This window comes from Nymphaea colorata, chromosome 2 (assembly GCF_008831285.2).
Source record: "Nymphaea colorata isolate Beijing-Zhang1983 chromosome 2, ASM883128v2, whole genome shotgun sequence".
In the NCBI taxonomy this organism is placed as follows: domain Eukaryota; kingdom Viridiplantae; phylum Streptophyta; class Magnoliopsida; order Nymphaeales; family Nymphaeaceae; genus Nymphaea; species Nymphaea colorata.
This window is the reverse complement of record NC_045139.1, coordinates 30606620-30620191: the sequence shown is the minus strand read 5'-3', so window position 1 is coordinate 30620191 and position 13572 is coordinate 30606620. Positions and strand designations below refer to the sequence as shown.

The 13572-nt window shown below is 40.1% G+C and overlaps 2 protein-coding genes across 2 annotated transcripts; both read left to right on the top strand.

The window, feature by feature from the left end:
• Nucleotides 1-2546: 2546 nt before the first annotated feature.
• LOC116248138 (uncharacterized) lies at nt 2547-5227 on the top strand. Its single transcript, XM_031620753.2, has 2 exons — nt 2547-4203; nt 4455-5227. Exons 1-2 carry the CDS (start codon nt 2764-2766, stop codon nt 4494-4496), a joined length of 1482 nt encoding a protein of 493 aa, XP_031476613.1. The 5' UTR covers nt 2547-2763; the 3' UTR covers nt 4497-5227.
• Nucleotides 5228-8636: 3409 nt separating this feature from the next.
• Nucleotides 8637-10289, top strand: LOC116248139 (F-box/kelch-repeat protein At1g15670-like). Its single transcript, XM_031620754.2, has one exon. It carries the CDS (start codon nt 8968-8970, stop codon nt 10090-10092), a length of 1125 nt encoding a protein of 374 aa, XP_031476614.1. The 5' UTR covers nt 8637-8967; the 3' UTR covers nt 10093-10289.
• The last annotated feature ends 3283 nt before the right edge of the window (nt 10290-13572 follow it).

The window sequence follows — 13572 nt, the reverse complement described above, 5'->3', positions numbered from 1 at the left end:
TCAAAACGAAATAAATCAAGCCAATAATAAAAGCTAGCAGGTCAGAATTCAATTTAGAACTTTTAAATTGTAAATTCCAGAAAATCGAATACACGAACTCCGTTTATATTAAAATATACCAATGACAGTTCCTCTTAACTCTCTCTCTCTCTCTCTCTCTCTCTCTCTATATATATATATATATATATATATATATATATATATATATGTGAGAACTATGTTTTAAAATTTTAATAAAAGTTTTAAGTCATTAGCATTCACCCTACATTTGGTTCCTTATTTATGTTAAGATCTGGACCCCGTTGCTGCTAAAACTATTTATCTTAATTATATTTAAATTTTCGATGAATTTATTAAATTAAATTCTCAACGGAAAGCAGTTAGTCTCACTGCTTTGCATTTGAAGGCATCATAACGGCGTGGAATGAATCAAAGGTGGGACGGCCGGAAGTCGGATCGGAAGATCAAACCGAGTCGATACGGCGATTCGGTGTCAGAATTATTAAGAGGGGAAGGGGTGACGTAGACGGGTCAGCGTGGGAGGTTTCTGGATGGGTAGCTTCTAGAACCGTAAACAAGGATTAATGTCGCACACCTTGTTTCTCGACCTTTCCATATATATATATATATATATATATATATATATATATATATATATATAGAGAGAGAGAGAGAGAGAGAGAGAGAGAGATTGTTTAAGAGAGAGAAGGATTGCAGTTTTCTCTCAATCTCTTTTTCCTCTACATGTATATATATATATATAATTATTTATATATGTATACATAAAATATCAAATTTGTTTTATAATAAAAAGTTACAAATCTAGCAATGGTTTATAGATAATAATTTATATATATATATATATATATTACTTTGATCTGACGATTGGTTTTCCAGCTAATGACCTGCCTCTGATGTTGACGGATGACTATAAAACGTCAGATTTTATTTTTTATATACTTTTTGTTTGAAAGTTCACAGGCCTCAAATAGAAATCTTCCACGATTGTCAAGCTACCATCTCAAAATATTGGTGCTTATTTAAATAATTTTACTATTTAACCAAATTAACTAAACTTATTATTCGCATCAAGTAGGGCCTCCCTCGTGATTCGCCAAACTAGAGATTATTTGGGAACAATAACAATATGTTCCTCTTTTATTTATATGTCTAAAAAAAATAATGAAACATTACATATTGTTATTGTTTGGTAAATCTGTCTTAAAAAAATAAAGTAGATTTACAATTTACCCCATTTCAATTGGACAGTAATAGACTGTAACAGATTTCTTGGATCTGAGTCCATCGAAGATCAGATCCGAACAGATTTATTGGATCTGAGTCTATCGAATATCAGATCCAAACTTACATTGCATGTCCTGGAAAGCTTTTGTTTGCTTCCAGTTGTTCCGGAAGGTGACAGCTAAGGCTATCCCGGGAGGGTGGGACCCGGGTACCGGGTCTAAAAGCAAGAGCTAATATGGGTCCAGTACGGGTCCACTTACACTAATTTTAGCACTGGCCCGGTGGCCCCACCATTGAATGGATATACAAATTGCTGGTCCGAGCCCGAGATCCAGTAATATTATGGGGAGGAAAATTCATAAACAAATAATGCATAATTCTCATAGATATATTAGTTGTGGCATATATCTGAAATGTCATGCTTTTTACTTATGTATCGATTTTTTGTTAGTTTCTTTGTTTATTATAAAATTTAATATACACCAAATTTGAACAAATTTTGGCAAATTAAATAATATCTTGTTTTATTTTCAAAATTCACTTTAACATGTTATAAACAATTTTCCTTTTTGTTTTTTTTTTCGAAATGAGGTTTTAGCTCATGGTAGGCTCCTTGAAACGAATGTAAGGATTGAATTGGAACCAGATGTACTCTGTACTGTAACTGATTTATCAAATATTCAAATATTTATATTTGAATTAGGATTCAATTGCACATAAAGAATAAAAAGTCTCTACCATACTTTCCAATTTCAATGTCGATTCTTAATTCTCCAACTTTCAAAATGTACGGAAATGTTAGATATAGAACTATTTGATATGCAGTAAATAAATTATTTGAGAGAACAACAAAAAGAACTTATAATTTTAAGCTTACTAATTGAAACTAAACATGATTAAACAAGAAGTTTGACAATTTATGAAGCAAGGATCACAATTTCAGCAAATTTTTTTCTGAAAATTTAAATGTATTGAAAGTCATTATACCAGATTAAGAAAGATTAAAATCCCAAGCCCATGTTGAAGCCATCTTATAACTAAAAAAAAAAAGCTTTAAAAGTTTACCCAAAAAAGGAGATTTCCCAATAAAAAATAAACCATTGACCAGATGATCTTTTTCATATTATATGAACAGAAAAATTGGCCTCAACTAAACTCTCAGTTCACAGCACAGTAAACCACCATGGAACCTGCTTACTTAACCTAACCACCACCTTTGTGACTATCATCACCGTCCATCTTCCAGATGGGCGGCTAAGATCGGCTGTCTACATGTCTCAAGGATTGATGTTCCGACTTCCTTTTTCAGTTCCCATCAGCTCTCCTGTACAAGGGCTGCACAGCTTCTGTTTGTTCCGACCCTCATTCCCTTGAGGCATTTCACTCAAAAAAAATCTCGGCTTGCTATGTTTCCATCTCCGAATCAGACCAACACCATCTTCCTCAAATCTGGTGAGCGGCAAACACTCTCTCTGTTGATTTTCCTCATCTGGGTAGTGAAGAATAATCTTGTTAATCATGTCTCCCTACCTGAATCTTGCTGCATATGCTGCACTGTTGCTTCTCACTAGCTTCGTAGTCATTCTCTTCAAGATACATGTTAGGATTTTGGAAGGCATCCATACATATATACATCCTGAGAGTGTTGGCGGTGGTCCTCAAGGAAATGTTAGGGCCGCCATTAGAAGGCCCGAACCTGAAAGAGGCTCAGACCTACGTGGTTATACCAACCTTGCAACGGATGCTGATCCACGGATGCCCACAAATCAAAAACCCACAATCAATGGTTCCAATAAGAGAAAGGATCGAGGGAAGGAGAAGAGTGGATTCGACGAGGCGAACGCTCAGATTTTCCGGCTTCGACTGTCCGAAGATCACCTTCGAACACGAGTCTATTTTGCGGAGTGCAAAGAGGCTGTTCTTTATTCATGCCTTAGCTTCTCCTGCCTTGTTGTTCATCATTTCCTTCCGATTTCGCCCAAGTCTGAGGGTATAAGCCCTGCCCACCTCCTCTTCGAGGGATCTATGGTGCCAACTCTGTTAGGTGTCTTTTCCGTGTGCAAATTATCAATGTTGCTCGCGAAGATCTCCTTTGAACGATCGGCGTCGAAGAGATCCGAGAAACAGGCCAGTGTATTGTGCGGGATGTTGGGATTTGTGATTGTTCTTGTGATTCTGTCCGTGGCAAATCCTGCTATTTTTTATTTGAAATTTGGTCGGATGGGGGATGGTGCTGGTCATGATGTCAATGTGGATGACACAGAGAACTTTTTAGAGATTGGGTTTTCAAAGATCTTGCTGGCAGTTTACGCCGGTTGCATATCGGGGTTTCTTTACATTCCTGCATGTAGAGCTGCACGATCATTCTGGCTTGGTACTGATCAACTCCATTGGGATCTGTCTGTTATTTCCTGCGGTAAAATAGCTAGAGTGTTTCTGTACATTAATCTCCTGATGTCGGTTTTTACTGCTTCGCTCTGGACTAAACCTATGGTCGTCGTCCTTGCCAATGGTGAGCAGGGAATGCTGGTGCCTGTTGAGAAATCAGGCTCTTTGAATTCTCTAGAGGATGGCCCTATAACTGGATATACTGATATTCTATCCATAAAGAATCAAGATGGTAATTCAAAAGATCCAATTTTGATTGAAAGTGGTTCAAAGTTAAGGCACTCAAAAATGGAGAAAAAGTACGATGATGAAAGGTGGGTTCGTCAGATGGGAATGCATCGAACTACTTTTGATAAATTTAGGTTATGGTGTTTGCTGGTTTCATCAGTCATACAGTTGCTTTTGTTGCGGCGCAATGTGCAGATGTATTTGAATGAGGCGGTCCTCTCATGGTATCAGAGATTACACACAAGCAAGGTGCCAGACTTGGATTTCAGCAGGGCTAAGCTGTTTTTGCACAATCACTATATATACCAAGTTCTCCTGCAGTTCTTGATACCTCCAACATTGGTACTAATGTTTCTTGGTTTATCCCAACTTACTGATGGTTTTCTAGCTGCCTTTCCTTTCATTCACAGCTTAATGCATGACACGTCCTTTTTCAAGGAAGCAAATTTATTCATGGCATGGTGGAGTCTTTTTGTCTGGACGTTTTTGACCTTCTGGAGCATTGGACTTCATCGTTTTGGCATTGTATATGTTTCCTGATTGATTATTGTATTGATCACAAATATTAATTCAAGGAATATTTCAAACTGCAGCAAGGTTTTCTTTCCTGGGCAGATGGAATCTGGCTGAGATGAAGTCTATTGAAAATGATGTGATTTTTATACAGATTTCATGTGATGGAGAGTTCATTTTACCAGTCATAACCAACATGCTGTTTGGATTATCGATTGGCATTGTTTAGATGGTTGACTCGTTGAAGTTCTGTGGCTTATCTGATGTTTTGATCAACAGAAAGTCTAGCTTCAGAGGACTGCTTCCGTCTTCATAAGACTGTAGTTTAGTGTATTTAAAAAGTATCTGCTATGCTGGGCCTAAAGCCATTTTCATGTACTGATGAAGAAAAAATAAGATACAATGCGTTTGAGCTGATGAAAGTCCGCTATACATGGCCTAAGCAGGCTGTCTGAATTGGTGAAGAAAAGTTATCTAATGTAATTTGAATGACGACTGGGAAGTTCATATTCTGCCAAGTGCCATCATCCTGAATTCACATAATCAGGTGCATATCACCAGGAAATATTTAGGTTCTCCCGTCTGTTGATTTGTTACAGAGCTCTTTTGATCCTTCTCCCAGTGGTTTCCCTTCTTTGATATCTTGCGAGACACACCCACTAAGGCCTACTCCTTTGTTGCTTCTAGGCTTTTTCTGTAAAGCCAGATACTGTGGTGATTATGCTTGAGGCTAGCATAATTGGAGATTTTGCCATCTTTTCTCATAGGTTGTGCTGGGCGAGTAATGCACAGCATGTCATCACAGTGTTGTTCCTTCTTTTTATTTATATGAAATCTGCTTAAGTTCTGATTATAGGCGAGTTCTCTAGAAGTATCTATCTGCTTTGGTAAATGAAAGCACAGGTAAACCTGCAACCAAGATTACACTTGGAAGCAGCAAGCCCTTTGTTTGTTTGGATTCTTAGTTGATTGTAAGAACATCACACCTGAAAAGATAAATTGCTTGACTCAGGAATTCTTTTTTAATCTACCTACAATGCAAGTACTCTCCATCGTTGCAGGAATAAAAGCATATTCCTGTTCATTTCTTAATGAGTGGTCCTCGCAGTAACTAAAGTGCACTCTGTTTGTTTCAGTTGAGTCTGCAATAATGCCTTTTACACATAGGAAGCCAGCTTTCTTTGTTTACTTATGTCGAAGGCTTCTTGGATTTGGTTGAGTTTCCTTTGTCTAAAGTTTTTAGTTGAATTCTACTGGTTCATTTGCTCAGGCATATTGCCATATGAATATAAATAGTGTAGCCCCTGTATTATCAAGATTCAATCTGCTTAACTCCAAATAGCTCAGAGGTTATGAGAGGTGTTGGGGAATGAATGAGAACCGAAATCAGTTTGAGAAAGCCTCCACAATGTTGGAGGACAATTATTAGGCTGAGAATCATGGTCTAATTGCCCTGTTGGATAAGGTGCCTGTTCAATGGTTCATGAATATGAGAATTCCATCTGGAACGATAGTTGCAGCTTCCGGTTGTTTTACCCATTGCAGGTGCTGCTCATTATGTCACACTAAAATAATTTGGCTTCAAGCAAATTTGACATAAGTGGCTTGAAACAGCAAATTAATTATGCAATAATAATTTGACACAACTTTGATACACAAAAGTCAAACTCTGGACTTTGTCAATTAATTAGGCATAAATTTTGGTCAATATTGAGAACTTTGGTTGTCTTTTTTACTATTATCGGATCCTTCGATTTATTTTCAAGAGTCAAATACAAACCAAGCATAACCTGAATATGGTTTGCACCAATATTTAGACTTATCCATAATTATGTTGGATAAGCTGCCAAATCGACATAGAGACGGACAGATGCATGAGAAGGACTGAATGTTAATCTAGTTCATGGTTCTATACACTTCATGTGCAGGGAAGTCTTACCGATATGTTGAATAGCCAAGTGCATGATAATTGAACGCTGCCTTTAAAGCTAGTTTTTCATTAATTGTCCCCTCCATTGGTCAATTGCTCCTTTCATCTCTTGTCAACTGCAATGTTTGTCATGAAAAGCCCGTCACAAAAAAAAAGAAAAAAGAAAAAGGAATGGCTGCTTATAAGAAATCCCAACTTCAATCCCAAAAATTAGAATGGAGCCATCAAGCTCTGAGGTTCAGGGCTGATCTTTCTATTTCAGCTACAAGAAAAAATAAAAAAGAATTTGCTCGAGTGGCTGTGATGCGACTACTAAAAGGATGCCGGCCTGGTCTTCCTTTCAGATAAAATGCACGGAAAGGACAACAAAGTCTCAATACTCATCCAATGAGTTTATTTCAGTCCAGATATTTGATCCAGCTTATCTCAAGTATAAAATAGTGATCCTGAACTTGTTGTCCCATAGCGTTTCAGAAGTATGTAGACCACATGCTCAAAGATTGTATTGACCATACTTTGTGTTGTTCTCATGAAGTTCTAGATCTGTGGTAGAATAAAATCCTAAACATGTTCTGCAAAATATTCAGATGTAAATCATTTGTTCTAAAATCTAAATCCAGGCCGGAGACGTTTGTGTTTTTGGTTGAGGCTCATCCGGTTGGATGCGCACAGAAATCTGATTCATCGACACCTGTAATCAGAAGATGCATCTGATCACTTCCTCCTAGCAGCAGAGTGCAGTATTTGTTGTTACCCTTCTGTTTGCCTTTTCCAGTGCAAAGAAGTCGTATGTTCAGCAACTGAAATGACCAAAGAAGCTCTTGCGTTCAGCGTCTGCTTCGGGACCTAGGTGGCTGCAATCCCATCGTTTGCAGTCCAGAGAAGTAATATTATTGCTGAGAATCGAATTGACGATGCGCTGTTTACATGCCAGCCGGCTCGATCACCTATGCAGAACTCAGTGGGGCTTTGAAAGGTGTATTATACATAGTTTTTGAGAAAAAAAATGCAAAACTAATAAACTTCAAAGTCAGACTAATACAAAAGCGAGATGATACAGAGAAAACCTTTGTGCTTCATTTACATCCTATACATGCAGGCACACAAAACTTAATCTAGATGCACACAAAAGGAGTAAAAATTAGAACAAGAAATGAACATCAATTGTCATTGAAGCAAGAATGAGCCAGGTTGGACCTGCGATACCTGGCCCGTTGCCAAGGATCATCTTACAATTTAAAAATCTCCTTTTCTTTTTCCTAACAGGAAAAAACTGCACTCTGAACATGATTGCGTTCGTGTAATCAAATTCATATACAGGTCATTGCATTCATGTACATATTTATCATGTCAAAGGAGGGTACATAGTTGGAAGGTGCATATCTATCATACAATGCCATTGCCCCAAACTTTTTCCTTGCTTCCTTAGCCTTGCAGTTACTGGCTGAAGAGATTTTCTTGAGTCGTTGGCATTACAGAACACAGGTCTACTTCCTCTCAAGAGTTTGCGCAAGCCTGGCATTACGCAAGAGAACTCGATCTCGATGCGAAGTCCCACCCGCGATGTAGCATATTACATATTGGAGTGTGGAGCCTAATCCATACTTGATAACATTCCTTAATCTCATGTTTATAAGGGTCTCGCGTTGCTTATACTTTGTATTCTTATGTGATAATAAAAACTACTATGTGTGGCGGAGGTGGATGTTAGGAGAACGTTGTCTCCAAACCAACATAAATCTGTGTTTTTCTCTTTACTCTTTTTCTGATTTTTATTTTCTTGGTGCATTAAGAGAGTGTGAGAGAGCATTGTTCCTAATATTACACACCATTGAAACAGTTTTTTCATCATCTTCAGGTCGTCTGTAGAAGTGAAAGCCATTAGGACGATCTCTCTCCTTCAATTTTAAAACAACCTTTTTCTTTTTTCCTACTTCCAATTGTGTGTTGTTTGCATAATTCTTATTTTTTTTAAAAAAAATACAAGTTTGTATACATAAAATGATAAAAACCTTTCTCCGGCTGTCCAGTGTCCAGATGGTCTGGCGTCTCACGCAAGAATGGGGCTGCATCTATGCTGGACCATTGTGCTACAGTTTGGATCATCTGGACGAGCGGAGGAAAGAAATCTTGAGTCTACAGTTTGAACCGGCACAAAGCTGATTGAATCAAAACCTTGAATCCATGGAGCTGATTAAGAAATTCCTTTAACACGAGACAAAGAAATCTCACGCCGTCCAACTTTCAATTTCTTAACAGTTCTTCTCGCACACATGGAATTTAGAGTTATCAGTCCGTCCATCTCAATTAAAATTAGTTTCCAACTGCTGATTTAAATGCACCAACTTGATCAAAACAGTACAGACATGAAAAGGTTTGAATCCAGAAGACGAAAGAACGACAGGAGTGAACCACGCAACGGAAGGGAGGTTGGGTTTACGGACATCTGAAAGCGGCCAAAATGCCACCATCACCACCGCCACCACATGAATGGTCCCCTTACTGCTCCCCCGTCTATAAATGACGTCGCGGAGTTCACCATTTTTCTCAGTTCTACCAAAAGTGTGGACATTTTAAACAAGTTCGAGCAGTTGCGGAGCTTTGAGGAGTTGAGGAATCGATAGAGCAAGGGGTTGAGATTTGCTCTTTTCCTGTGGAATAGGATGGGAGAGCATCGGCCGATCATTCCTGATTTGCCGGACGACGTTGCACTGGAGTGCCTGATTCGGGTGCCTCATGCCTGCCTGGCGGACATGGGAGCGGTGAGCAGGCGGTGGAGGGAGCTTGTCGACAGCCCCGATTTCTATGGGGAGAGGAAGCTCAGGGGCACCGCTGACGCCTTCGCGTGCTTGGTTCAGCAGCGCGCGGTGCCGGCGGCGGGGGCCCCGGCAGAGGAGGCGGGGGCGAACCGGAAGAGCTCTGGCGGCGGCAGGGGTCCGCCGGTTTACGGCATCACTCTGTTCGACCCGCGGAGAGGGAGTTGGGAGAAGCTGCAGCACCCGGACGATCACCAGGGCGGCCTCCCTCTCTTCTGCCAGTTCGTGTCCGTGGCCAGCAAGCTCGTGATCCTCGGCGGTTGGGACTGCGTCACCTGGGAGGCCACCCGCCGCGTTTACATCTATGACTTCAAGACTAGGCGGTGGACGAAGGGGAAGGACATGCCTGGCCCCGCTCGTTCCTTCTTCGCGGCAGCGGCGGCGGAGAGCACGACTAGCGGCGGAAGAGGGGGCATGGGGGGATTAGTGTTCGTGGCGGGGGGCCACGACGAGAGCAAGAACGCATTGAGAACAGGGGCGGTGTACGACGTCGGAAGGGACGAGTGGGAAGATCTCGGGGAGGCGATGGAGGAGGAGAGAGACGAGTGCGAGGGGCTGATGGTGGGGAAGGAGTTCTGGGTGGTGAGCGGCTACGGCACCGAAGGACAGGGCAGGTTCAGGGACAGTGCCGAGGCCTTCGACACGGAGACCCGAAGGTGGAGGCGCGTTGACGGCGCGTGGGCCGGCGGGACATGCCCGAGATCCTCGTGCCTGGGAGTCGCCGGCGGGGATGGTGGCAACGCTAAAGTGGTGTGCGTCGACGCCGAGGGGGGCAACGGAGCGGTGAAAATGGGGAGGTGCGTGGTGGGCATGGGAATAAGCAGGGCGTTGGTGACAGGGTCCGCGTACGAGGGGGCGCCGGCCGTCTGCTACTTGGTGGACGTGGGGAAGCAAGGGGGAGCCTGGAAACAGGTGGAGATGCCGGCTGAGTTTTCCGGTTTCGTTCAGACCGGCTGTTTCATGGAGATCTGAAGAAGGCCTTTTCCCTTCTTTTTAATGTGAATTTTCTCAATTTTCCTTTTCTTTTCCATGGAGCAGTTCAGAATTCAGCAGATGATGATGTTTTTTTCTTCCTACTAGTAAGGTGATGTATGTACATATATGGCGATGCCACAAGTTATCGCTTTGGTTCTGCAACTCCAATCCTTTTCTTTTGCTTTCTTCCGTAACTCTGTTTCTGCTGCTCCCTACAGAGCTCCAAATGATAAGAGCACGGCTCTTAGGAAGTCCATCAGAATAAGGCTCTGTGAGCATCAAAATTAGTCTCAATAACTTAATAGACACTAGAATTTGAATGGAATCGGCCACAATGTTAATTAGTTGAACTGCCCATTTGGCAATGAGTTTCGAAGCGGCTGATTCAAGCTGATTTTTGTTACATTTGGTCGGGTTAATGGAGCAAATTCAGTTCAACTAAACGCATAGATGCTGGAATTCAAACTATTATTTGATGCACTCAAGATCAAATTCACATCCAGAAAACGCATTGATGCTAGAATTCAGACTGTAATTCAAGAAAGCGTATAGATGCTGGAATTCAGACTGTAATTTGATGGTATGGAAACCAAAGTTAGAGACGCACTGTTTTATATGTTATTTCTTTGAACTGCAAACTGTGATAATGTGACATTCCATCGACTGTGAACTGCAAACCGTGACAATGTGACATTCCATTTGACAGGTAAAAATGAAAGGAAGAGCGTGGAGTTTCTACTACAAAAAGTAAGCTTCAGAATTACTCAACAGGCATGATCGAATTGTTGCTAGTTTAATTGAAACAATGTTTTCAATTGACAACGCACCAGCTCAACCTTGGCTTATTTGTTTGACCTTTAAGCGTTAAATTTTTCCCCTGCGGGCAACAGGCCAAGGCGAAAGCCGCCGATCCTACTTTGTACAAAATGTTACCAAAATCAGTTGGCCTGTTCGAATCAATCTGCCGCAAAGTTTTTTTGTTTTTTTTTATAAAAATGTTTAGAATTTTTATGTATTTTCTCATCTATTTTTTGAAACAATATTCTTCCCAAACAGATTCATAATTGATGAAACTGAACCATTGAATTGGCTGGTTCATCAAACAACTGAAGTGGCATAACCAAATATGGGCTTGTGTGGGCAGTTGCCCACAGTCAGATCATCACTAAAAGTTGCAATCTGAAATTTCAAGCTCCGCTATTGGTAACTGATATTTTCAGTACTGGTCTGCTCATCCCAAGTGTCGGCACAGCATATCAAATGAAAATGCATGCAACCTCCGGAAAATCTTCTTGGGACACTCTTGCACCACAAGAGAGGCAACCGAAAGACCACATAAAACTCGAAGTTGTTTGCTTCTATACTGCCAAGAACGGCCAAGCTGTACGCTTGTTTGTCGGATCCGGCGACCGGAAAATATCAGCTTTAAAGCATTGAGGGGGCAGGGGCATTTTCTTCTTGTCTTTTCTCGCTGGTTGTCTTCAGTGTGCAAGCGATTGAGGATGGCTTGTGTTCACTCGTTTGGTCACGCACAAAGGACACATTGACCAATAATTCTGATTCTGCAAGCAAACTGTTCCGTTGCAGAGAGAAAACGACGTCAGGCAAACTGATAATGGAGAAATTGAAAGCCAAGGTCTTCGCCTTTGGCGGTCTTCCTACGTGAGCTTACGGTTGCTGGTTTCTTGAGTTGATGGTTATCGATATATACTATAACTGGTTTAATGATTTATATTAGTTTTGGTATTTTTAAATGACCATGCATATGTAATTTGCTTGCTTAAGACGTATCATCAACAATAGAATCATGTTTTTGAGGCAAGTAAGATTATTATTAATTTTGAAAATCTTATAATATCTTATTTAAGAAAAAAAGGTTACTTTTGTTTAGGTCTCCTGATGTTGCAATTGAAAAGCACATTTGTAAGGTAAACTGTAAGAGAATGAGGAAAAACTAGTACAAATAAAACCGGTCCCTTTGAAAAATCAACGACTAAGGAGCATCAATGTAAATAAGCAAATAGCCATCACAGTAATATGTAAGTTTTAAAATCGCTAAACTATTAATAAGATAAAAAGGATACATAAACAAGAATTTCATGAGCCTTAAATTCTAAAAAGTTTCAAATCTTTCGATTCTTAGAATTGAATTGATAAAAAAAAATTCAAGTACCTGGAAAGTCAGACACATTTTTAGATTGCATTTTCTTAGAGAACAGAAGGAGAGGGAAGATTTGCAGATTTCTCCATCTGCATTTGGGCAGAGAAATTCTTCGGCCTTTCATTACATGATATATATATATATATATATATATATATATATATATATATATATATTTCCATCTGCATTTGGGCAGAGAAATTCTTTGGCCTTTCATTACATTATATATATATATATATCCTCCTTTCGTCAGTTTTTTGCGTAAGATTGTGGAACGTTTGATCCGCAGTCCGATCTTTGCAGATAGGACGCTCCACTTACTAAAAAAAATAAAATACAAAAAAAAAAAAAAAAACTAAAGAAGGGGCATCGAATGATGCCCTGTCATTCCAAGGGGGAGAGTGCCGGCGACGACTTGCGGGTTGTCGCCAGCGCTGTGGAGGTGTAGGCGGCTGCCGCCCCCCAACGCTGCCGGGAACTGCCCAGCTTAGGAGCTCTGGCGACGACCCACTGGGCCGCTCCAGACAGCATCAAGGGGCGGTGGCTGCCTTCCCCTTTCAGAAAAAGGGGACGACGTTGCCGACCGCCGGCGAGGCCCCGGTAGGCGTTGCCGGAGACACGAAGCGGTGACAGTGCCTCCCAGATGGAAATTTTTTTTGCTATAGGGAGGCAACGTCGCCTCCTTGCCCGGCTCCTGCGGCGCCTGCCGGAGCTTCGTTGACCCACGGCAACGACGCAACCGGCATCAAATAGGTGTGCCCTTACGCCATCCCAAGAGGAGACTTTATATATATATATAAATTGAACGGTGACATATGAATAGTTAAAAAACAATGAAAAAAAGGTAAATGAAGAAAGGTAAAAAATATTTTCTTGGTATTATTTATTTATTTATTTATTTATTTGAACTATGATGAACGGCCTTGATACATGATTACATGGTTGAGTGTCATTCACTCATTATTATATATATATATATGAAAATTGGTAAAAGTAAACTATTAGGTCAAGAATAAAAATCAAATCATTTATTGTGATGTTTGAAGTGTTTTTCTCTCTTATATTAAGCTGATAATATTTTGAACTTTAATAGTGTTTTTTATAATAAAAAAAACTGAATGGCTTACATGACTTCAATATTTTGATAATAGAATGTCCTTATTTTTCAAGAAATCAACTTGAATCAAAACATATTTATATCAAAGTAATTTTTTTATAAAATTTATTAAGATGTTTATATTTTATTTAATTTTTTTTAGTAAAAAATTAAAAGGTTAGGTTTTTGTCCTTGACCAAATGGTACCAATTTCTATATA